Below are 26,242 nucleotides of genomic sequence, written 5' to 3' on the forward strand. Positions count from 1 at the left end.
TGATATATGTTCAAATACTGAGGTAAAAATATTATATGGCTTTATTTCTAGCAATCCAATGTAGGATTTAGCTTCAACTTCAAAATAAACAAGTTCTGAAATACCAGAAACGTAAAATGATGATCCTTTTACAAACAGACAGCACTAGCCTGCTCTCAACCGATCACACACACACACACACGCGCGCGCGGCTTCTCCAGTATTGATAACCATTCTTAGCTAAGAAGTGCTTTGACCCTAGAAGTGCCCCTAAGCTAGGAGAATTATAAAAGAAGCTAAAAGAGCATATGTACATTATTATTGAAAGATTTTTTTTTTTTTTTTTGTGGTATGCGGGCCTCTCACTGTTGTGGCCTCTCCCATTGCGGAGCACAGGCTCCGGACGCGCAGGCTCAGCAGCCATGGCTCACAGGCCCAGCCGCTCCGCGGCATGTGGGATCCTCCCGGACCGGGGCACGAACCCGTGTCCCCTGCATCGGCAGGCGGACTCTCAACCACTGCGCCACCAGGGAAGCCCATATTGAAAGATTTTTTAAGTTAAAAGAAAACAAAGTACAACCAGGAACACTACCAATTTCATCATCAATTTAGCCAACTCATAAATATAACTCAATTATTTTATTCCTTCGGCAATGGAAACCAAAATCATTCAGCTGCCATTCAATAACTGAAACTTAGTACAAAAATGTATTCTCCTAGGAAACCAGTTATTAAACAGGGCAAAGGTCAGAGGTTCTGCTGTGAGAAATGAAAAATAATGAAAAATATGCTTCCGGTGTTCTGTCCTGACAAACCAGAAAAGTATCTCACAGCTTCATGGTGAACTAAAAAACTCAAACTGGAAGTAGCAGAACTACCTAAACACAACATGGAACCAAGACATAACCTTCTGAGACAGCCAGCCCTAAGCTAATCACTAAGCTAGAAGATCACAATGGGAAGTCTCAACTGTTCTTTTCCTCCTACCTAAAATTTCTCACAATTTAAGAGATTAATGAAAAAGCACGAGTACAGGAGGCCTTAAGTATCTACAGTTAATTAGAAGAGAATGGAGTGGCGCCAACGAGATCTAAGATAGGCTGTTGTATAGAGAGTAAAATCTACAGGATTGTCAATTTTGGGGTTAAAAACCGACACTGTCTTTCAATAGTACTTACCAATTTCTAAGCTTGAATCAGGCTATAATTGAACCGAGACAGCATGGTCAACAAGCCAGAGCTATCACATTAACAAAAGCCAAAGGATCCTCAGCATCTACTCAAACCTGTGTTCTGACCAGACTGTAACAATTTAACTGTCAAATGCTTAGATAACATATCATCCAAGTAATGAAAGAAATAGATGTACATATTGACAAAAAGACAATTACTTTCTCCTGCACTGAAAGCTCACAAGATGCATTTTGCTATTTTCAAACTTAAAAGAAAACAAGTAAAATGACATTTTGATACACAATAGTGATACAACAAAACAGTATGGTTACTCAAATGCCCTTAGAAGTCTAGCAGTGTCTTCCCTTAGAACTCTACAGTTCTATACCCAAATTTTATTTTAAATTAATTTACTCAAAATGGAGTGAATGAGTGATGGAAAATGTATACAACCGGCAGATTATCTATAAAGCCTCTGCTATTCAAGCAAAACAGAAAGATTGGGAATTCCCTGATGGCCCAGTGGTTAGGACTCTGTGCTTCCACTGCAGGGGGCATGGGTTCAATCCCTGGTCGGGGAACTAAGATCCTGCAAGCCGGTAAGTAATTAGAAGCAATGAGAGGGCTCAGCAGGTTTGATGGAGTCAACATCAACATGCCAAAATTCATAATGTTCCAAACATGAGCAACCACAAGTAAAAGGAATATTATTTTTTAAAACATGCTAAACACAGTAACAATAAAATCCATAAGGCATCTCAGAATACATTTTGTAAAAAAGATCTTTATGAAGAAATTATAAAACTTTACTGAAGGAAAAAGAAAAAGACTTAATGAGGGGGAATAACAAAGTTACAGTCACTAAAATTAAACTAACAATGCAGGTACATACAAATGTATCAATCAATGGAATACAAGAGAATCTATGAACAAAACATACAAGAACGTAGTATATGAAAGAAGTGACATTCTGAAACAGTGAAGGGACAGTAAATAGTGCCAAGAAAACTGGTGATCCATAAAGAAAGACAGAATTAGAACTATACCTCACACCATATATAAAAACCAATTCTAAGGGAGTATAATATAAATGAAAAAATAAAACAGTGGGAGTATAAAATGAAAGAATCATAATGCTTTTATTTACAAAAAAACCTCAAGAAGAATGAAAGAGAAACTGATAAAAAAAGTTATCTGTAGAGGATCAAGAAAAAAATGGGAGCAAAACTTCTCAGTGTATACCTTTTTATAGTGGGGGGAGGGTGTTGGAGACCATTTGAATATATAACTTAATCAAAAATAATTTGGGAAAATGATGATTTATGCAAAATAGGCTGACCAACTATGGTGATCAGCAACACAAAGAGAAATAACCCACAATAACTTATTGTGCATATAATACAAGCAGTAAAGATCTGATTTTTGAACAAGGGGTGGGGCAGGGAGAGTCACATGACTGATATTAAAGAAAAAGTATTTGGCATGTAAAAACTAAAACACTGAAAAGATTAAAATAATGAAAACAACAAAACTGTTTTCTCCATTTTTAAGAAAGGATCTCTGTAGCATTGTCCCTAAAAAGGTGGTACATAGTTTTAAGTTCGTTTCTGGTAAATTATGTGCTCAATCATAAAACCTTGTCCTTTAACACATTTTTTAAACTGCTCATATATACCTTCTCTGAAGACAATTCTTTTAGAACATAAAGAAATGGTATCATTTATCTAAATAAATGCATCTTAAACTCTCACATTTCATGTCTGCAAAACTGTTGGAAAAAATAAAACAGAGACTCTAAATTTTGGTCCATATTATGAAAATCTCACTTCAGCTGGTTTCGATCTTTACTTAGCTGTAAATTCCCCCAAAAAAGTGCTCATATAAAAACGAACTGAATTAATGACACAAAAGGAATGACAACCAAAACTAAAAAAAAAAAATTCTGTTCAGACAAATGCTTCTTATATTCTTATATAAGAATACTTGACTATTTAAATAACTTGGACATACCTGTGTGTTCCAGATGTGCACACATTTGTCAAAAGAACCACTCGCCAGATACCTGCCATCAGGACTGAAAGCTACACTGTACACAGGCTCTTGGTGTTTTGTCAGAGTATGGATGCAAATTCCTCGGTCTACATCCCATAATCTAACAGTAGAATCAAAGGATGCACTGACAAGGGAGAAAAAAAAAAGATTTTATAAGTAATGAAATACTCTCAGCCCCACCCCCAATCTACAATATTCAGCCATTCCTAATAGCTAGCCATGAATTCCTCATGAGAAGCAGACGGTGCTGTTAGGAAGAAAGTGTTCTGGAAACAAAGCTAATCGGAGACATGACAGCTTCATTAAGGGCATCTCCAAGTCTGTAAACTGGAAAACATAAATGAGCTAATTCACTGTATTCCTTTTCTCTTTAAATAACTCCTTTATATTGACCCACGGTTTTGAAATGCTACATTAAATATGTTTTTAACTTATTTTTTTTAAATGCTGAAAAAACTTTATTGCATTATGCCTCAATTACTTGGGTTTTAATCAATATTTGATATTATCAGTAAATTATTTGCTATCTACAGATACAAATATCCATTATGACCTGAAATAATAATAAAACTCTGTGTCTAAAGGTTCCCATTAAAAAAAATATTCCTTATAGGATACATTCCCATTTCATGGAATTTTTCCTAATTTTCTGTCATATTTATAAGAGGTTTTCTTTGTAAAAGACTCATAAAGGAAAAGCAAAACAGAAATGTTACCTTGCTAACATGAGGTTGGCATTTGGATTATTTGTCCCTGGCCCTGTTGGACTCCACTTGATAGTATAAATTTCTTTATTATGTGCTTGTAAATCATGGACACAGTTGTCTTGTTTCATACTCCATATCTAAGCAAAAAGGAAAAAGGTATGTAATTATTTTTCCATACAAAGGGTACTTTTATAATGTTATCTTGCCAGTCCAAAATATAGTGGTATACCAGAACAATAATTATAGAGATCAAGAAAATACATACAAATAAATTAAAATGTAGAATATATTTAATATTTATCTTTTAAAAATGACAAATTAGCTTCAAGTCCTTTCTAAATATTCACTATTGTGAGGCTTCAGGATTCAATTAACTGTAGTTCTAAGATTACTTTTGATAGCTTCAGATGGTACAAACTCCAACATTCAGTAAGTTCCTCAGTTAATGATCCTACAATGTTTAAGGCATTAGTTTTTATGCTGTCCTTTAAAATAAAAGATCTACATTACAAATTCCTCTTAGAATTTAGAATCAGGAACTATTTTGCAATCAGGAAGAGAAAATAGATAAGCAACATACAGATAAATATATGATTCATGTTCACACCAAAGCACAGGCAATGAAAGCAAAAAAAAAAAAGGCAGCAAGCAGTACTACATACAATTTAAAAGTTTCTGCACAGCAAAGGAAACAATAAAGTAAAAAGGCAAACCATGGAATGAGAGAAAATACTGCAAACCATATATCCAATAAGGAGTTAATTTCCAAAATATGTAAAGAAACCCTACAACTCAACAGCAAAAACCCCAATAACCCAATTTAGAAATGGACAAAGGACTTAAATAGACATTTCTCCAGAGAAGATACACAAATGGCCAATAGGTGGTGTATGAAGAGATGTCCAATGTCACTGATCATCAGTGAAATGAAAATCAAAACTATGAGATACCACTTCACAACTGTTAGGATGGCTATTAAAATTTTTAAAAATGTTGTCAAGGTTGTGGAGAAATTGGAAACCTTGTAAACTATTGATAAATGATTGCAAAATGGTGTAGCCACTATGAATAATAGTATGGAGGTGCTCCCCCAAATTTTAACAACTACCACTATATATGATCAGCAATTCCACTTCTGGGTATTTATCAAAAAAAAAAAAATCGAAATCAGGATCTTGAGGAGGCATCTGTATGCCCTTGTTCACTGCAGCATTATTCATAAAAGCCAAGATATGGAAACATCCTAAGTGCCCATCAATGGATGAATGGATGAAGAAAATGCATATATATACAATGGAGTATTATTCAGCCTTAACATATGGGGAAATCCTGCAATATGTGACAACATGGATAAATTGTAAGGACGAATGTTGTATGATTCCATTTACATGATGTATCTAAGAGTCCAACTCATAAAAGCAAAGAAAAGAATGGTGGGGATAAACAGCAAGGTCCTATAGTATAGCACAGGAAACTGTATTCAGTATCCTATAGTAAACCATAAAGGACAGAAACTAACATACCATTCATTGTAAAGCAATTATACTCCAATAAAGATGTTACAAAAATAAAAAATAAATTATTGGTGTAAAAAGGAAAAAAAAACATTAATGGAAAAAAAAAAAAAAGAATGGTGGTTGCCAGAGGTGGTGGGGTCACAGGGAGGGGCTGCTAATAAGCATAAAATCTCAGCTCTAGAGATCTGCCTCACTGCATTGTGCTTAGGACAATAACACTTGTTTTGTGCACTTAAAAATCTGTTAAGAGTAGATCTCATGTCAAGTATTCTTCCCATATAACATTCAGAAATTGTAAATGATTCACATACAAGAAACCGTGAAAAGTAACAAAGCAGTAAAGTTAAAATGGTGAGTAGAGAATACGCCTTTCTAGAGTTGAAAACATGCCTGTGTATACAGGTTAAAAAATAATTCATATTATTTTTGAGCAAAAATTAAGAGAAACCTACACCAACAGTATTTCTAACAAAATCATTCAGTAAAGACATGGGGGAAACCTTGCCAAATACAAACACACATACACCAAACCCAAGTACCGACAAAGAAACAAAAATTAGCTGTGCTTCACACTTCTGCAATGAAACTAATGAGATAATGAAGCAATAACATCATGTTTTTGTATCCTAGGTATACATAACTCCATGTAAATAAATCCAAAAGGTATGTTTCCAAAACATATTGATACTTCATGTGAGCTTTCGACAGCACTGATAACACTGACCACTCCTATCCATCACCTCCCTTGAAGTACTCTTCTCTTTACACACTGTTTCCAGAGGTCATTCCAATTTCCTGTTGGAGTCTCATTCCTCTTGAGCTGCTAAATGCTAGAGTTTCTTAAGACTTTAAGCTTTCCTCTTCTTTTACTCTGTACATTTCTACCTACACAATTTTGTCCATGCCCATGCCTTTGAATGACCACCCACCTATTGAGAATTCCCAAATTTTTTATGTCAGGCTTAGAATTGTTCTCTGAGCATCAGACCCACCTGGCACCTCCACTTGCATGACTCAAAGGCACTGTCCAAGCTGGAGATAATCTTCTCACTCATCTGCTGTTCCTTGTTCTCAAAATATGGCTTCACTAGACATTATCCATCCTTCTAGCTTCTGCTTTAAAATTCTATGACCTTTTATTATTCTTAGAACTAAAAAAAGCTCTCTAATACTTTCTAATTTAAACTTCTCTCTCTAGCTGCAACTCAGTCCCTGACAGTAGGCTCTCTATAGCCACCGGCCTTCTTTCATTTCCTCGTATGTGCCATACTCTGTTCCAGAAGTTTTTCATTTTATAAGCATAATGCATGTGCACGCAAAGTAATCTCACAAACAAGAGCGTGAAGAAAAGCATTTTTACCAGCAACGTTTACAAAGGAGTCCAGGCTTGAAAAAACTATCTAACTAGAAACACAGCAGGTATTTAAGGAAAAAAACCACCAGGTTACCAAGGTTACATTTAGTCTGTTCATGGGAAGAGGAAAAGCAGTTTTCCTTCATGATTATCCTATCTATAAGAGTCATCACGTCTGCAGTCACTGGCACTGTAAAGTCGAAGATAAATTCTTTTCATACAGTTAACATGGTGAAGCACAGGGTGCAAGCTTCGTTAATTTTGAAGATTAGTATTATGTTGTTCTGCGTCTCAAACTGCCCTTCTTCTTTAATTTTGGTATGTCATATGCGTAGGTGCTAGGTGTTAGTTTTTGCTTTTAGTTATGCAACAAGAAAAACATAAATTCATATTGAGATGTGAATACTGACATGTCAGCTACACTCACTCACCAACTAAGCTATGTATCTACTATATATCAGTTTCCCAGAAAGGGTGATATATACTCACACCACAGCAAAATCCAATTAACACAATTCTCAGAATTTCAGTCAAATCCATGAATCCTACAAAGATCTTTGCTACCTATGAATCAGATCCTTACATGTGCAAATAACCTTTAATTGTACCAATATATGACTCCCTAATAGTGAAGACAATTTATAATAGCACAAACCTCAGTATCATAATTCCCAACTATAAGAGAGACATTCTAAACAATCTTAAAACAGCCAGAGCAGCCACAGTGTGTAACTCCTCAACCCCATTTCTCCCCACTATCTGAATTACCTTTAAAGTCATGTCATCAGAACAGGATGCCAGGAGATTGCCAGTTGGGTCCCATTTGATAGCATTTACTTCATTCTAAAAATAACAGTGAACATTCACATTTTCATTTCATAGACTTGGTTGTTTTTTGGGTATTAAACATGCATACTTCAAAACCACTCTGAAACATTACTTATTCATCATAATCACTTTAAAGGAGGGAAAAAAAAGGTTTCTCACCGTGTGTCCCTGGAATGTTTTAATAGGTCTGTCTTGTCCTAACTTACAGACATGAATGCACATATCTGTACTACAAGAAGCAAAGGTGTTGTTGCTCTGCCAGTCAACATCCAATGCTGGCGCTGAAAAGAAAAACAGGCAAGGTTTGCATTCATTCCACATGTACTGAAACCTAGGAGCTTTAGTTTTAAACCATGGTTAGACATTAAGTATGCTATTAATAGGAACTTAAAATATTTTACTTTATACTTTTTATGGTATTAATAGAATTTTTAAAATTATGGTACTTAAATATTACAAATATTAATACATTTCAGTTTGGTTGTCTCCATGTGAGACACAGCCTAATAGAAAGTATACTGGTCTGGTCACCAGGAGATGAGGGTTCCTGAGAGCTTGCCCTGTAAATTACTAGCACTGGATTCTTGGCTCCTCATTTGCAAAATGATAAAATTAAATGTGATGCTACACTTCCTCTTGTTTCTGAAATTCTGTGAGTGTTCAATGGATAAGAAGCCTTGTTTTGCTACTCCCTAACTAGTGGGCCCTAAGCAAGTCACCTCTCATGCTATCTTTCTCTTCTGAAAAAAATGGGGGGACTTCCCTGGTGGCACAGTGGTTAAGAATCTGCCTGCCAATGCAGGGGACACTGGTTCGATCCCGTCCGGGGAGATCCCACATGCCACGGAGCAACTAAGCCCATGCGCCACAACTACTGAGCCTGAGCTCTAGAGCCTGTGAGCCACAACTACTGAGCCCGTGCGCCTAGAGCCTGTGCTCCGCAAGAGAAGCCACCGCAATGAGAAGCCCGCGCACCACATCAAAGAGTAGCCACCGCTCGCCACAACTAGAAAAAAAAAAGCCCGTGGGCAGCAACGAAGACCCAACACAGCCATAAATAATAAATAAATAAATTTATAAAAATTAAAAAAATAAAAAATAATTTAAAAATGGGGATAAAACCTTTAAGCTTAGTACCCAAGAATATTGTGAAAATCAAGTTAGATTTTGTGTATGGAAAATACTATGTAAATTACAAGTTAGACAAACGTTACACTGAATAAGTATCATTTCCACTGTCTACTCAACTGATAAATGGAATATTGCATGATTTGCAAATACATTTTTCTTCTAAGTGATTCTTGTCAAATACCTCTTAAAATCTACATCATTGAATTTAAAACCTCAGAGGCCCAAAAGCTGGCTGGCATTTAATACTTATTTTAGATCTGATATGATTAAAGATTCTTTCCTTTCATTTTCCCCTGGTGCAAAGTGCAAAGCCTCTCTATAATTAGCAATGCAGATTAAGGTAATGTAGCAAGTAACTGGGTTAAGCAATAGAAGCATATCAAAAACACTGGATTTAGAGTAGGCAGTAGGTAGCTGGGGGGGAAGGTGAGATTCAAAAACCAAGCACCCTTGGCTCAAGATGAGGAAAACCCTGAGGTGCAACAAACACTCCAGAGCCCTGCCTGGATCAGGTTGAGCCTGGACCTTCTTCACCAGCAACTGCTCCCTTTCTCGGCTCCTTCCCGTGAGCCATGGCCGCTGAGCCTGCGCGTCCGGAGCCTGTGCTCCACAACGGGAGAGGCCACAACAGTGAGAGGCCCGCATACCGCAAAAACCAACAACAAAAAATAAGTTTTAAAAAAAAGTATAATAAAATGCTATGAAGAAAGCCAAGTATCTGTCATGTTCCACCAGGGTGTTAATTTGGTAGAGTCATCTGCAAAATGTTAAATAGAAGGCTGAGAAAATTTGAAACAGCATTCAAACAAATAAACCAATAGGTTCAGAACAAAACAAAAACAAACTGTACAACCAGGTAAAGATAAGTGGAGGAAGCTGGGGAGTGGTGCCATATGAGTTATGTGATTAATACTTCTGTGATATGCCTGGCTCATAAGATACAATAACAGACTGGTATAATCTAAGAACCCGTACCTCATTACTTTATATTTATTCCTAAAATTTAAAAATGAGGTATCACCTCACACCATTCAGAATGGGCATCATCAAAAAATCTACAAACAACAAATGCTGGAGAGGGTGCGGAGAAGAGAGCCTTCTTGCACTGTTGGTGGGAATGTAAACTGATACTGCCACTATGGAAAACAGTATGGAGGTTCCTTAAAAAACTAAAAATAGAACTACCATATGACCCAGCAATCCCTCTACTGGGCAGATACCCAGAGAAAACTATAATTCAAAAAGACACATGCGGGGGCTTCCCTGGTGGCGCAGTGGTTGAGAGTCCGCCTGCCGATGCAGGGGACACGGGTTCATGCCCCGGCCCGGGAAGATCCCACATGCCGTGGAGAGGCTGGGCCCGTGAGCCATGGCCGCTGAGCCTGCGCGTCCGGAGCCCGTGCTCCGCAACGAGAGAGGCCACAACAGTGAGAGGCCTGCGTACCGCCAAAAATAAATAAATAAATAAATAAATAAAAATGAGTCTAGGTAATACAAGTTCTTTAGGATAAAAACACATCTTTAACATAAAATGTATTTTTATGTAGGTAATATGTGAGAGGTGTGTTTACTATTACTAGTCTCATTTTACACATGATGAAAGAGGCTAAGAAAAGTTAATTTGCCTAGGGTTACAAAATCTTTTAAATTCCTGGAGCTGGAATTCCCTGGCGGTTCAGTGGTTAGGACTCTGTGCTCCCATTGCAAGGGGCACGGTTCGATCCCTGACTGGGGAACAAGGATCCCACAAGCCATGCAGTGCAGTCAAAAAAAAAAAAAAAAATTCCTGGAGCTAAGATTCAATTTTTGTGTCCTCCAATTCTGATTTATTTTTTGGTTAACCCATGCATCCTTCACAATTTAGAAAGGTAACAAACCTATGAGGGAAGGGAAAAAAGGCATTTAATATTCATTTATTTTTATTTTAAAAAAAGCTTCATTGAGATATAATTCATATACCATAAATTTCATCCATTTAAAGTGTGCAATTCAATGGTTTTTAGTATATTACATTAATAATTTTAAAATATTGTGGTCATACATAACATAAAACTTGTCACTTAATTAACTGTACAATTCAGTTGTATCAATTACATTCACAATGTTGTACAGTCATCACCACTATTTTCAAAAGTTCTTCGTCATCGGGCTTCCCTGGTGGCACAGTGGTTGGGAGTCCGCCTGCCGATGCAGGGGACACGGGTTCATGCCCCGGTCCGGAAGGATCCCACATGCCGCGGAGCGGCTGGGCCCGTCAGCCATGGCCGCTGAGCCTGCGCGTCCGGAGCCTGTGCTCCGCAACGGGAGAGGCCACAACAGTGAGAGGCCCACACACCGCAAAAAAAAAAAAAAAAAGTTCTTCATCACCCCGAACAGAAACTCTGTAACCATTAAGCAGTAACTCTCCATTTCCCCCTCCTCCCAGCCTCTGTAACCTTGAATCTTTACATTTGTCTCTATGAATTTGCCTATTCTAGACATTTCATACTCTTGAAATATCTAGAATCATACTCTAGAATGATTCTAGATTCTACTCATGTAGAATCATACTCTTTGTCCTTTTATGTCTGGTTTATTTCGCTTAGCATAACATGTACAAATTCTCTGGTGTTGTAGCATGTATCAGAACTTCATTCCTTTTTATGGCTGAATAATAATCTATTGTATATAGAGACCCAATCTGTTTTTCCACTCATCCGCTAATGGACAGTGGGTTGTTCCTACCCTTTGGCTACTGTGAAAAATGCTGCTATGAACATTGACGGACATGAATTCGTTCAAGTCCTTGCGTTCAATTCAATTACCTAGGAGTAGAATTGCTGGGTCATATGGTAACTCTATTTAACTTTCTGAGGAACTGTCATACTGTTTTCCACAACGACTGTACTATTTTACATACCTACTAGCAAAGTACAAGGATTCTAATTTCTCCGGATCATCGTGAACACTGTTACGTTTTATAGCCATCCTAATGAATATGAAGTGGTTAACTCATCTATAATCATGATTTATGCTTTATGTAAGAGTGTATATGGACAAAAATACAGTACAGGAATTAAAATATGGTAATTTAAAAAGCATGGTAGACTTTCATTCCTGATCAAGATGGAGTAACAGGGACCAAATTTACCTCCTGCCCAAAACAACCAAAAAAATTACAGAATATATGAAATAATAGTTCAGAACTCTGGGCACCAGGCAATAAAGGACCGTGGTTCCTGAGAGAAGGGAAATCCACCAACAGTGTGCCTCTATAACTGCTCAAACATATGATCTGGAAAAATGTCCAGATCTTGGCACAGGGAAGAGGAATCTCCCTAGGAAGAGATTAATGAAATTCCTGAGCAGAAGAGATAAAGCTCAAAATGTGGAAAACTGAAGGCAGCTAGAATTCCCAAAACTAGAAGGGACAGAACTATGCAGACGGAGAAAGAATTCTGAAGACCTGAAGTGGGCCCTATTCACACAGTTAGCTGAGTACTAATCAGCACAAGTATCTGAAGATACTAGCTGAGACCTGGGAAAGAACCACTCAAAAGAATTAGAAGAAACAATGCCTGATACTCAAGATTGGGAACACTGTCTAAATCCACCAGACTAGAAAACCGTTTGATTCATGAACACTTGTCAGAGTACACCTAGGTTCTTGCCTCATTACCAGGAAATAAATAGCCGTATGCCGAGCACTGTTTCACTGCCATTTAACAAATCTTACAAGCATGACCCAAAAGGATCAAACCATTTCCAAGTAATTTAACTATGTCCCAGAATAAATTCACAAATACTTGTAAGAATACAGAAATATCCAGCAACTAACGACATAAAATTCAAAATGCCTCACTTCCAATCAAAAGTAACAAGGCATGCAAAGATGCAGGAAAATATGACCAAAATGAAGAGAAAAATCAAATCATAAAAACTGACCTAGACATTAAAGCACTTGCAACTATATATGGTTTGTTCAAATAATTAAGTAGCAACATGGAAGATGTAAAAAAGACCTAAATCAAACTTCTAGAGATTAAAACTGAAACATGTGAGATAAAAAACGTACTGGATGGAATAAACTCTAGATTAGATGCTGCAGAAGAAAAGATGTGTGAGCTTGAAAACAGCAGAGATTATGAAAAAAAAAAAGACTGGATAAAAAATGAACGGCGCATCAGTGTATTACGGAACATCAAGCAGACTAATAAACATAATCAGAATTTCAAGTTAAAAATAAATGTGGGGAGGAGGTAGAATATTTTTTAAAGAATAATGGTCAAAAAAATTTCTAATTTGAAGAAAACTATGAACGAAGAAATCCAAGAAGTTCCAAGGACAAAAAACATAAAGAAAACTAAACCAAGGCACAACATATGCAAATTGCACAAAATCAGTTATAAGGAGAAAAATCTTAAAAGCAGCCAGAGAAAACAAGACAAGAATAATAAGGATAAAAATCGTAGCAAGTTCAAATTGAAACAGTGTAAATAAGAGGACAGAGCAACCTTTTCTTTAAAGTACTGAAAGAAAAAAACCCTGTCAACCCCAGAATTCTATACCCAACAAAAATATCTTTCAGTAATGAAGACTTCTTAATACCTACAAAAGAATTCATCAACATAAGATTTACACTATAAGGAATGTTAAAGCAGTTCAAGCAGGAAATAAATGATACCAGATGAAACTATGTATCTGTGCAAAGGAATGAAGAGTTGGAAATGGTAACTATGGGTAAAAAATTTTATTATTTAACCCCTTTAAAATATCACTTGAAGATAGATGGTGGTAAGTTAAAGATGTGTACTATAAATCCCAAGGCAACCATTATCATAAAAGATTTACAATTAATAACCCACCAAAGGAGGAAAAATGTAATCACACAAATATTCAATTAATCCAAATGGAAGCGGAAAAATAGCAAAAGAAGATGAGATAAATAGAAATATGATTAATTTAAATGCAATCGTTATCAATAATCACATTAAATGTAAATAGCCTAAATATTGCCATTAAAAGGCAGACGCTGATACTGAATGAACAAGCAATATATGATGCCTACATAAAATATACACCAAATATAACAAAATTAATAGATTAAAAGTAAAAGCATGGAGAAATATATACCATGCCAACACTAACCAAAAGAAAACTGGAAGGGTTACATTAATATGAGACAAAGTAGATTTCAGAGCACAAAAAATAAAATGGAAAAAAAAAAGAGGGCTGCTAACAAAACGATAAAAGGGTCAATTCAACATAAGGTTGCAACATTCCTAAACGTTCATCCTCCAAATAACATTGTTTCAAAACACATAAAGCAAAAATTGACAGAGCTTCAAAGAAAACAGAAATTACTGTATTTTCCAATTATTGTTGATGATTTCTATACCCTTCTCTCAGTAACAGATGGTCTAAGTACACAGAATAATCACTAAAGGCCATAAAAGATTTGAACATTATCAAACAACTTGACCTAAATGACATTTATGAGAACAATGGAATTAAATTAGAAAGCAATATTACAAAGATCTTTAAAATTTTTCCAAATACTCAGAAATTAACACACTTCTAAATAACCCATGGGTCAAAGAAGGAATCAAAATTACTCCAGAAAGTATTTTGAACTGAATGAAACACATTTGAAAAATTGTGAGATGTCACTAAGTAGTAGTTAGAAGTAATTTATAGCACTGAATATCCCCATTAGAAAAGCAGAAAGGTCTCAAATCAGTGACCCCAACTTCTACATTAAGCAAAAAGAAAAAGAGCATGTTAGATTGATACTGAAAGCACGATACATAAAAGAACAAATTAATAAATTAAGGACTTCATCAACATTAATAACATCTGATCTTTGAGGCACACTGCCAAAACAATGCAGAGACAATCCACAGACTATGAGACAATATTTGTAAATACTTGATCAGACTTGTATCCAGAATATATAAAGAGTTCACAAGACTCAATAAGAAAACAACAAAGTTAAATTAAAAATCCAAAGATTTGAACAGATACTTCACCAAAGGAGACATACAGATGGTAAATTAAACCATGACAAGATGCTCAACATCATTAGTCATTAGGAAATGAAAATGAAAACCACAGTGAGATACGACTACACGCTCATTAGGGTGGCTACAATGAAAAAGACTGACCACATACCAAGTGCTGGCAAGGAAATGGAGGGACTGGAATACCCTCTGCTGTTGAGAATGTAAACCAGTTTGGAAAACATAAACTTTGGAAAACAGTTGGGCATTAACAAGTTAAACACAGACCTACCATATATCTAGCCATAACTTTCCTAGGTCTTTACACAAAGAAATGAAAACACAAGTTCATAAAAAGATAAGCACAGGAATGTTGATAGCAGTTTTATTTGTAATAGCTAAAACCTGGAAACAACTCAAATTTGCTTCAACAGGTAATTGGATAAACAAACTGGTATATCAACATAACAGAATACTACTCATAAATCAAAAGAAATGCAAAATAATTATGCAGAGTGAAAGAAACCAGACACAAAAAGAATACATACTGTGCGATTCTATTTATATAATGTAGACTAGTTTCTGGTGACAGAAAGACTATCAGTGGCTACCTGGGGAAGGGGAAGGGAATGATTTCAAGGGGGTAGGAGGAAACTTCTGAAACTAACAGATGTACTGTCTTGAGTGTGGTGATGGTTTCAGTGGTGTGTGTGTGTGTGTGTGTGTGTGTGTATACATGTCAAAATATATTACACTGTGCAATGTAAATATGTATAGATGATTTTACACCAATTATACCTCAATAAAGCCGTTTAAAAAACCAAAAAAGCATGACAGGAAAGAATACCATGGGTAAAAAGGTTATTTGTTTGTAAAATGACTTCAACACCATCTACCTCATTGGGCTGTAGCCAAGACTAAACGGGATCGTGTATATAAAGAGCATCATCTCCAACACAAAGGTGGTACACATTATATAGCAGCTAGCAACAGTGCCACACACACACACTGATTTCAATTTTCCATCACTCCTAGGATGTAGGAGAAACTTTAGGCAGAACAGCCAGAGGGCTAAGAGAATTCCGTCTGGGTGAGGACTAGAAGCAAAGGCAAAACGGGATTAAAACAGGTAAACAAAAACTGACGTGTAAATGCTTATTAATGTGGTAAGTGTTAATCAAGCTGAAATGTTTAACATAATACTTGCAAAATTATGTTACTCAGATACTACTGAAAAATCATTTTTGTACCTTATTTGGCTTGCTTAATCACACTAAATAGAGAAATACAAAAAAGCAAAACGCCAGAAGCTGTATATTTCAATTTTAATGGTAACACTGTGTCATTGGCTGTTTGTAAAAAGTATGTTACCAAAGATTTGAAAATAACCAAAGTTACTTAAGTCAGGCTCCGATGCAAAACTCTACCCAACCACAACAAAATCTTGCAAAATGCAATTAAATCAGGCAGTACTAAAACTACTGTTCTAATAGTTATTAGGCATCTTGGTCCAGTTCAACATCAGTTCCTGTCCTCAGGAACCTCCCTGAAAGTAGGCACAAAAGTTCTAGGCTGCACAAGAGTGTAGGTACTCAAATCCCGGTGTCTCTACACATCAGGATGTATGCCCTGTTGCATGGCCGTATATCATGGAGAAAGAAGCACACTATTCTGGGGCTCATATTTATCTGGTTTAAGTATCAATTTCTTAAAAGAGAAAAACATCTAAAGCACCAAAGTTCCAACACTACCAGGAAAGCCTAATAATTTTTATTTTAGGTAAGCAGGTGGACTGATTTAGATACATAAATCCAAAATGAAAAAAGACAATATCTAAACTTGTAGGAGTTTATGCAGTATTTTCATATATATGTCTTATGCTCTTAACAAATGGTATTGTTTTTATCCCTCATTTTCAGATAGAGAAAGTAAGGCTCAGAAAGGTTCAATGACTTGCTCAATCTTAAAGCTTGTCAAGTGGGGTGGAATCGACATTCACACCTTGACCTCCTGACTCAAAAATCTATGTTCTTACCATTAAATATTACCAACTCTAATTGCACCAGGCTGCAAATGCTTTTTTTATGGTACATTTCACAGAAAACGTTTGAAGATCCTCTGACAATTAACTATCTGAAAGTCAAAGAACATCAACTCCTCAACGGACTAGTAACAAGACTGATACTGGATATTTCAAGATTTTAGATGAATTATACGCTATTATAAGTTTAATTAGAAAAATAGAAGAAAGTTCTAATTCTCATGTAAATTGTGAAGATTTACCTGAATGAAAAGGAAACTGTTGTTTGGCTTCACCAGTATGTGCATCCCAAATAATTGTAGTCTGAGATAGAAAAGAAAAATATACTGCTAAGAAGCTAGAAAGAGTTTATCATAGATGCATAAATTAGATGCCTAATTATATTAAAGCAACATGAAATGTCACAGTGCATTTAGTTTAATTTTTTAACATTTACCTTTAGTACAACGAGGCTATATTCCACTTCGGGGGAAGGGGAGGAGAGGGATGACTATTAAGCTGTTTAATTTTTCCCTGGTGACTTTTTATCAGTCAACTTACTTCAAATAACAATTACTGTTGTCTAGAAAGTACCAGACATTATATTAGATTGCTTAAGAAACTCCACTGCAATAGTGTATTTAATGTAAGATTTTTATAGCTGCTAAGCTATAAGGAGGCAAATTTTTGGTTAATAAAGTTAATCAGTTAATTCCCAATATTAAGATTTTTAACACTCACATTTACCTATAAAGGCAGCTTGAATTCTGACAATAAGTAAAACAATGTCTTTTACGTTACATCAAAGTATGACATATAAATGTGAATAGATATATTTACAATTCCTTTAATACCCTCCCATCACTAATTTCATAACTTTGGGGTCATAAAATATTGCAGACTGGCAATAACTATTAATAGGGTGCTTCCCTCCCATTCCTGGCCTCCTTCATTTTTCTTCCTTTTTTTTTCTACTTCCCTTTTTGACAATATACAGTTAACTTTGAGTGTGTACTTTCCTGTATTAGAATAATCTTAAATCTGTATTCATTTTGGGAGGTGTGGTAAAGGCAGTAACTTAAGAAAATGAAGGAGAAAGAAGGCCATGATTTCAACCTATCCATATTTACCAGTCTTGTTAGGTGAAAAGAGCTGGAAAGATCCGGCATTTCTTACATTTTCAATTAAACATTAGGAGTTCAGCTAACAGACTGGCTCTACGATTTCCCATGAAATCTCTCCAGAGCTATACTCACTGATGAGATTAACTAGAAACTGTAGAAGGGAGGCAAAAAGTATAGGATGTATGACATTCATTATGGCTCAAATTCCCAAAAAATGAGGAGTGGTCACACAGATAAAGAATAAAAGGCATCTGAATGAGCAGACTCAGGAATGAGTTGACAGAAAATCTAAGAAAGCATTACTATTCCTATCATGAATTTATATATGAATTTACCAAATATGAATGTTTTCTTGTTTATGTGATTAGTAGAGAAAAACATTACTTTCAATTATACTCTTTAACAAATTAACCTTTACAGAAGTTAAATATTCTTTTTACCTTGTCTACTCCAGCACTTAGGATGAAATTTCCTTTCTTATTCCATTTTAATGCAAATATAGGGCCTTTATGCTGCCCCAAGGTGCTAGCAAGGTTACCTAATATTCAAAAGGAAAAACATTAAAATTACTTTAAGCTTTATAACTTAGATCAACAATAACAACAAATGAAAGATAAAAAAAAAAAGCTTCATTTACCATCTTTAGTCCATATTCTGGCAAACCCATCGTAGGAACCAGTTGCTAGAAGTGTACCTTCACTCTGTCAGAGAAACACATTTCTTTCAATTATATAATCCAGAAAGGGTGTTTAATTTTTATTAAAATATATTATGTTTAAATCCTAAGTACAGCAGATCTGTGACATTCTCTGCTTCAAAATCTTCAGCTTTGTCTATTTGGAAGTGCCATAAAAGGCCTACAAAACACCCTTCATTGCTGTGAAGCCAGTATTTTGGCAGCATTCAGTCAGTGTGCAAGTCTCATACCCAAATCTCAAGAATGGCAGGAACTGCTCTGGAGCAGAATCAACATCACTCTTATGTATGCTAAGGTCTACTGCATTCTCATAAATGCACCATGACTAAAGATGGGGGTGGGGAGGTGGATTGGGAAGGACATCAAAATCATAATCTTATGATGATTTTATAAAAGTAAAAAGCAAAATCTTCCACAATATTTCATTACGATTAGAAGTTTTTATATGATCCTCCCTCTAAATCGTTTACTGTCTAAACTGTGTGTGTGTGTGTGTGTGTGTGTTCCAAACAATATTGTTGTTTCAGATGGTCAGATTCTTAAGTATCACTAAATGTTTCTTTCCTTTGTTAATTCTTTCCCAATATGAAATCCTTACCAATAAAAATAGCAACACAAGAAAAACAGCCAGAAGAGTGTAGGCTGACTTTACAGTTAATGAAGTGAGTACCAACTGTCAGGAACTACTCTACTATGAGAAGAAATCCATACCATTTTCTCTAACCTTATATTCCTCTACTGTGCCTTGAATAATGGTACAACAGAAGGACTTGATAAGACCTAACTTATTCTATGGAAATGCAAGTTACAGAGTACGTTACACAGACTACTGCTGGGATGATTAAACACTACTGGAGAGACAGAATGAAATCCTGCCTTACTCAGTACTTTTTGATGCTTTTTGGCAGGGCACTGAAAACAAGATCACCTTTTCCAGACCTCTCAAGCCATCTAGCTGTACAAGTAAGTGACAAACAAATGCTGGTTCTAGGGGTTGTAGACTCAGTTTTGCTAGGATTTGGATATCCCCTCTAGTTCTATCTCAGGAAGAGGGAGCAATGTCGAAGCCAACAGCAAAAGCTTATTTCCAGACTCTGCACAATGGAAAGTTTCCTTTAAACTAATGGTCCCCAAATGTTTTACATCACGGACCGCTAAGGTAGGAAAAGAATACTTTGAAGATCAGATACCTCACAGGCTTTTGCTTTAATCATGGAAATGAGCCATTAATCAATAGTAACATTTTCCCCTTTTAGCAGAAGATTTAGGTTCATAGTGAATAATAAATCTTTGAAAAGTTCACACTTTTAAAAACTTTAACTTGCAGTTCAGAACCACCAAGCTCAACAAACCATTTGTTAACCATCCTTTTCAGTGTAAAAGTATAAATTTCATTAAATTAACACGGTCTCTGAGCCAAACAGCTTAAGAAGGCTGTAACGCCTTTGACCTACGATACAGTAAGGTCCCATATTAAGAAGATAATTCTTAGTTCTGACCCTACAATCAAATAATACTGAAATGTGCTAAACCTCTTTTCATTTTTAGAATTCTCAACCTTATAGGAGGGGAAGGATAAATACATTGCTGGAAATTTAGAACTAAGAACACTAAAAAACCTTACCTATGAAATCTGGAAAAACTTCATAGAAACTGAGAACTTTAGCTAGTGTAATCATTTTTAAAGACAGATCTCATTTCCTGGAATGAGATTTGGAAGATTCTTTGGAAAGCCCCACAAAAAGTTGTTAAACAGAGGCCAGAGAAGGGTGTCCACTTGCTAAGGAAAGCACAGCTGACCCCTAAAATTCTTGGTAACACTGATATAGTCTAAGAGTCTTCTTAGAATTGGCGGCGGGGGCGGGGGGGGGGTAGGTGGTGCAGTGGGGGGTTGTTAAAAAATGGATGCAAAGTTATAAGGAAGAAAAAAGGCAACATGGAATAAAGGAAAAGGTATAGAAACTTTAAAAATGCTAATTTCCACAAAGTAATCAAGGGAATGGAAACAAACAAAGCTGTTAATCATGTATTTGAAACTGAAAGGGTGTAGCTTTATCAATAATGAAATCAAACTTCCTGGTAAGTCAGAGTAGCCAAAGATGTTGAATCAGAGAATTATAAGATTCCTACAGCTAGGATAAAGCTTGTAATCTAGACAAATGGTTCCTAAAAGGCAGCTGGTGATGAAGTTTTCATCAGTTCACAGCAAAATGAGAAAACAAAAATGTTTTTATTATATAGATTTCTCTTACACCCCCAACAAAGGACTCAGTAGTTAAGAACTCAGTATATGTGCCTGTTATTGGTTTTCACCTATTACTTCATTTACATAGGACCATTACACTTCTACTTTACGTGTGATGAAAATGCAGTACAGAGTGACCGACCACCAGTTATACAAAGGTTCTACAGCTAAATAAACTGAGGAGCTGGAAGATGAACCTTGGTCTGAGTGCTCAAGGCCAGTCTTTGTTTTTAACACATTTGGGGGTGGGGACTTCTAGTCTGTTGTTCTTATTGGTGAAATCCAAAAATATCTGAACAAACTGACATACCCTGTGATTAGTCTGAGGCTCAGAGAGGTTAAGTATATTAGTAACTACATCCATCATGGACAGTACAGTGATACTCACATTCCAATCTAGAGACGTCACATCCTTGTTGCTTGGGACATCTTGCCCTCCTTCTCGTATACAATGTCTAAGTACTAACTGTGTGGAGCCACTAGTGCTATTTTCACTAAGATTCCATATTCTTGCTGTTGAGTCTCCAGACCTATAAAGTATGCAACATATTTTAAATCCTCAACATGTTTTAAATCCTCATGATATTCTCAAGTATTCCAGAATCAAGGCAACAGATTTACATTCTATATTAATAAGGCAAATAAAAACTAGATTATCAGGGATGGATTTCCATTTCCAGTGTTTTTCTCAGTCTCCATTTTGGGGGGGGGGGTGGCAAACACTCCTGAGGTAGTAACTTTTAAGATTAAAACTTGTAAGATTACTTTATGAAGAAATAAAGGTTTACAGAGGCAAAATGACCACAAATAAGCAACAAAAAAACCTGAAAATGTACGTAATGTATTTATAAAATATGCAATATTTCAGTCAGATACTTTTAGAAATCCATTTTAGTTTCACTTTGAGAAACGTACCCTGATGCCAACAGATCACTAACGGGGTTCCAGGCACAGATGAAAACTTCAGACTCATGGCCCCGTAACACAACTGCTTTATTAGGAGGGATTTCAACATCCCCATCCACTTCCATCATATCAGTATGATTATCTGCATCATGAGAAATAAATGGAAAATTCCAGTTAGGTAATATTACAACATCCTGGAGAAAAAAAAGAATTCTTAACTAGCAAATACCTCCTTCATAATACAGTGTAACTTTTTTTCTTCCACTATGTCAGGTAATGGTGAAAATGACTACACAGTATTTATCACTTGAAAAACAAATTCCTATCTTTAGTTAAGTATGAACATACTTTTTTCAAAAAGAGATGTGCATCTAAGTTTGTGTTCAGAGATGGGGTTCGCAGGGAGCAGGAATAGAGGAAGACTGTGAAAGGAGGTTAGACCCAAACATAGCTAAAATGAGAAAATGTTTTGAATTAAGTATAATCCATGCCAACACTGCTCTGAGTTTCTGCCAGTAGGGGCTGCTGGTATCATTCATATAACATCACGGTTGCCTTTATATCTCCATGTCAAAGCTTCATTGTTTTTGTTAATGACTAGTGTTACAGATTATATTTAGAAATGAAATGCAGATATGAAATTCACTTAACAATAGTAAAGTTGTTTCTAAATATTTAAAAAAGAAAATAAAATCCATGAAAGTAAATCTAGCTTTATGGAGCTTTAGGCATTTAAAAATCTGAATTGTGTGATACAAGTTAGGGGAACAAGTTGCAAAAATGAAATAGATAATGTTATTTCAGCTAAAATGAGGCACCCCCATAAAGCAAGCATCTTTTCTGCAAAGGAACTTAAAAAAATTCTTCTCTCAGCTCACTTGCTATAGTATGTGCTCCATTCTCCTCCCCATTTGCCGTGTTTTCTCCATTTTTTGCAGATCCTTGTTGGTTTGTTGCAGCTGCGGCAGCTGCAGCAGCTGCTGCTTGTTGCTGTGCAAGTTTATCTCTGTAAGCTTGTTGTCTTGTTTGTACTACATCAGGCATTACGGCATCTATCAGTGACAGAGACTCTATTGGTCGACCATCAAACAAGGTACCATCCTGGATTTGAAAAATTGTGAGAAGAAAAATCAAAGGTAACACATTTAGAGTAATTTGTATTCATAGAAGTCAACAGCAGAAATGGAAATCTTCATTCCAAGAAAAAATACTTTCAGATAATTTTCTGAATGCATGTAAGAAGGAAAGGAATCAGGAGGGAAGAAGGAACCTACAAGATGCACCACAAACAGCTGCTTAAATCCTCCTCACAGAGTTCATATTGTTAAATGCTGCACAGACTAAAGCTGAAATTTTCAAAGGAATAAAAAAAGTAGGTCTGTATGATAAAAAAGGCTTATTAATTGTATTCCAAAGTTCTGTTAGTCAAAAGCAATACGGAATAGTTCATACAATGATGAGAGATTTGGTGCCACATTTTAGTAAATATTCAATACTTCTTTACAACTAAAAACTTTTAAAATAGTTTTGTTGAACTCAAAAGTTTCTTGTGATTTGATTAAAATATTAAAACAGAAATATACATCAGATATTATGTTATACAAGCATCTCATTTTACTAATGTTGAAATATGAGCACCACAAGGTTAAAGACTTGCAGTTCCACAGCTAGTCAATGGCAGCTGGAATCTGTTAACTGGTGCTATTGAAAGCACAATCAAAAGACCAACACTCCCACCATCGCCTGGTAACTTGTTATAAATGTAGATTTAAACCTACAGAATCAAAATCTCTGAAGGGCTCGGGAATCCCTGTTTTAACAAGCTCTCTGGGGGAGTCTTAGGCACACTAACATTAGAGAAGTACCGCCATAACTCACAGGCTAATGCTCTTTAATTTTATCAAGTTGCTATAATTTTCCAAACCTCCTCTCACTGATATTCGGAAGTTCAAAATGAGTTCTTCAGCAAGCACAAGAAGAGACACAGATACAGAGCAAGTCAGAAATAGAAACAGTGCATATTAGATAGGAATATGCACATGTGAAGCCTGGCTCACTTAAGCTAGTGAACATGCACTATTGATAATCTACAGCAGTGTGATGGGGTGCTCCAAGTTACAAAACACAGCACATCTTTCTGAACTGCCAATTGTAATGGAGTACTTGAGGAGTAGGAGAAAGTATTTAAACTTATAAGTAACTTAAAAATATTAAAACCAATACAGCTACATCGTGGAGTACTATATTAAACCTACAAAAAAAATTTTCAGAAAAAATGAGACTTCATCTCTGGCCACTGGTACAAACTGTTTATCATCCTCTGCAGTAAAGGATACCGTTGGGAGAGAAAGTGCTAAAAGACAATGAGGACACTTTTAATTTAGTATTAGTGGATTTTTCAGTTATAGACATGAGGAAACGAAAAAATAATCAATTTAACAGACTATATAATTATAGTAATAAATAGTGACGTAGAAACCATGGATGCTTCAGTTTTTAAAATACCTGCAAAAGGAAAGGGGGATATGTTAATCTCTGAAATGAAAATAAGGCAAAAAAGCTCCATTTGTCATAAATCCTGACCACATGTGAAGATTTTCAGCTACACCAGGGTTTGCAAACTCTTTCTGTATAAGACTAGAGAGTAAATATCCTGGGCTTTGCAGACCATAAGGTCTCTGTCACAGCCGCTCAATGCTGCCACTGTGGCACAAAAGCAGCCAGGTCCTATGAAAATGAAGGAGCATGGCTGCGTCCCAGGCAAACTTTACAGAAACGAGCAAGACAGGATTTGGCTCATGGGTCATAGCTGGCTGACACATGAGTTAAACTGCCTATACCATACAGACCTAGGTAACAGTAGCAAGAGTTGTCTTTAATTATAAACTTCCTTCCAAAATCAGTTATAACCAAATAACCTGAGAATTTCTAAATTCTCAATCAATTATGCTCTCAGTATGCCACAGCACAATTTTCTTATTTTAAAGAAAATTATTTCTTACTGTATACTTATAAAAACCATGTAAAGAGAAGTAAGATAATGGCTCTTACAGTTGGGAACCAACATGCCTTGGCTGTATGACCTGACCACCACATTAGGAATAATGCCCTTCAATCTTGTTTACCTGGTAAAGCTGAAGTCAGATAATGAATGAGTAAGCAAGATACCAGATACTGAAGGAAACATTTAGGAGTAAGAATCAGTATTTGAGCTAAGTCTTCCTTACCTCATTAATACTAACTTCTGCCTCTACATACTGGAGACCTTTCTGGATGATAGAAATCAATGCAGCAGGTGGGACGAGGGCACCATTTATGTTAGACTGACTGATATGGCTTTCTATACCAAAGGTGAACGCTGAATGAGAAAATCCTGAAAGCAAAAGAAAAGGTATAACAATTTATTCTCCAAGTGGCAACATGTTATGTGACACAAATGAAAGACCTCTACAGTCTTTCAAAATCACATTCCACCCATCTGAAATCCCAGACTGTTAGCTAAGGTTAAATATGTTTTTAAACAAAATAAGTATCAAAATCCAAACAAGTTAACCTTTATGTATTTTCCTTTTCACCTTAATTACATAATGGTGGCACATAATTTTCCTCAACAAATATAGTATCAAACTTTAAAACTGGAAAAAGGCCTTTGTAGACCATGTGACTCAACTGCTTCACTCAAGATAATTCAGCCCAAGGTATACTGACATTTAATATTTCTGTAGTATATTTAAATTTCTACATATAAATCATCACCCACCTTATAAATTCAATACTTTGCAGGTTATTTTTAAAAACTACCTAGGAAATTAAAAGCAAACTAAGGAATGAAAACTGAAATTTAATAAAGAATAATTTGTATGCTTAAATTTCATTGTATGTATGATTGTTAAAAAAAGATGTTACTAATTCTTTGCTACTTAGTAATAACCCATCTAAATGAAAGCTTTAGAAAATGAAGAGTTGGCAAGTGAAAATCCAATTTGATTGTCCAACAATTCTTTAATTTTAATTTGAAATACATAAACCAAAACATTCACATAACAAAAATCTCTTTACGCTGGCCTTGATTTTTTTTTTAACTAAAGTCAAGTCCTAATTCAAAAGTAAAATTCTAGTAAACTGATAGGCCCAAGGGTGGTTATTTTCTTTACCAACATTATCATCCTCTGCAGAGCTTATCATTAAATAGTAACTGTCATTAATGTATTTTAAATAATTCAATTCTACATCTGTACAGAATGTTAAGAAAGTTTCATACTAAATAAAGTAAACGAACATGGGCTTATCTGGTCTTGGTTAAACTAATTTAATCCATATAATGTGTTATCTAGCCTGTCTAGCCTAGCTGTTTAGTGCTTAATTAGTCCACGTCTTTTTCCATTTTGTGCTCCCACTCTCAGGCTCCTTGTGGCACTTACGAACAGTCTATAATAAAATACTGTGGGCTCACAAATAGCATGTGGCTAGGAGAAACTTTAAGTGGTTAATAGAGAGCCAAAGTACACCAAGGTTGATTTTCCTTAGGGGTG

The 26,242-nt window shown here is 35.8% G+C and overlaps 1 protein-coding gene across 10 annotated transcripts in view; it reads right to left on the reverse strand.

The window, feature by feature from the left end:
• Positions 1 to 26,242, reverse strand: part of TBL1XR1 (TBL1X/Y related 1) — a 188,491-nt gene that overhangs the window by 5,893 nt on the left and 156,356 nt on the right. For all 10 annotated transcript variants that reach the window (XM_067738078.1, XM_067738084.1, XM_067738081.1 and 7 more), the window contains 11 exons: positions 24,938 to 25,083; positions 22,589 to 22,811; positions 21,720 to 21,852; positions 21,193 to 21,334; positions 18,500 to 18,563; positions 18,303 to 18,400; positions 17,002 to 17,062; positions 7,769 to 7,890; positions 7,550 to 7,624; positions 3,920 to 4,047; positions 3,162 to 3,327 (listed from right to left, as the gene is read on the reverse strand). In XM_067738078.1, coding sequence (XP_067594179.1) covers positions 3,162 to 3,327; positions 3,920 to 4,047; positions 7,550 to 7,624; positions 7,769 to 7,890; positions 17,002 to 17,062; positions 18,303 to 18,400; positions 18,500 to 18,563; positions 21,193 to 21,334; positions 21,720 to 21,852; positions 22,589 to 22,811; positions 24,938 to 25,083 — 1,358 coding nt within the window. The remainder of the gene's footprint in view (positions 1 to 3,161; positions 3,328 to 3,919; positions 4,048 to 7,549; positions 7,625 to 7,768; positions 7,891 to 17,001; positions 17,063 to 18,302; positions 18,401 to 18,499; positions 18,564 to 21,192; positions 21,335 to 21,719; positions 21,853 to 22,588; positions 22,812 to 24,937; positions 25,084 to 26,242) is intronic.

Source organism: Pseudorca crassidens, chromosome 5, assembly GCF_039906515.1.
Source record: "Pseudorca crassidens isolate mPseCra1 chromosome 5, mPseCra1.hap1, whole genome shotgun sequence".
In the NCBI taxonomy this organism is placed as follows: Eukaryota; Metazoa; Chordata; class Mammalia; order Artiodactyla; family Delphinidae; genus Pseudorca; species Pseudorca crassidens.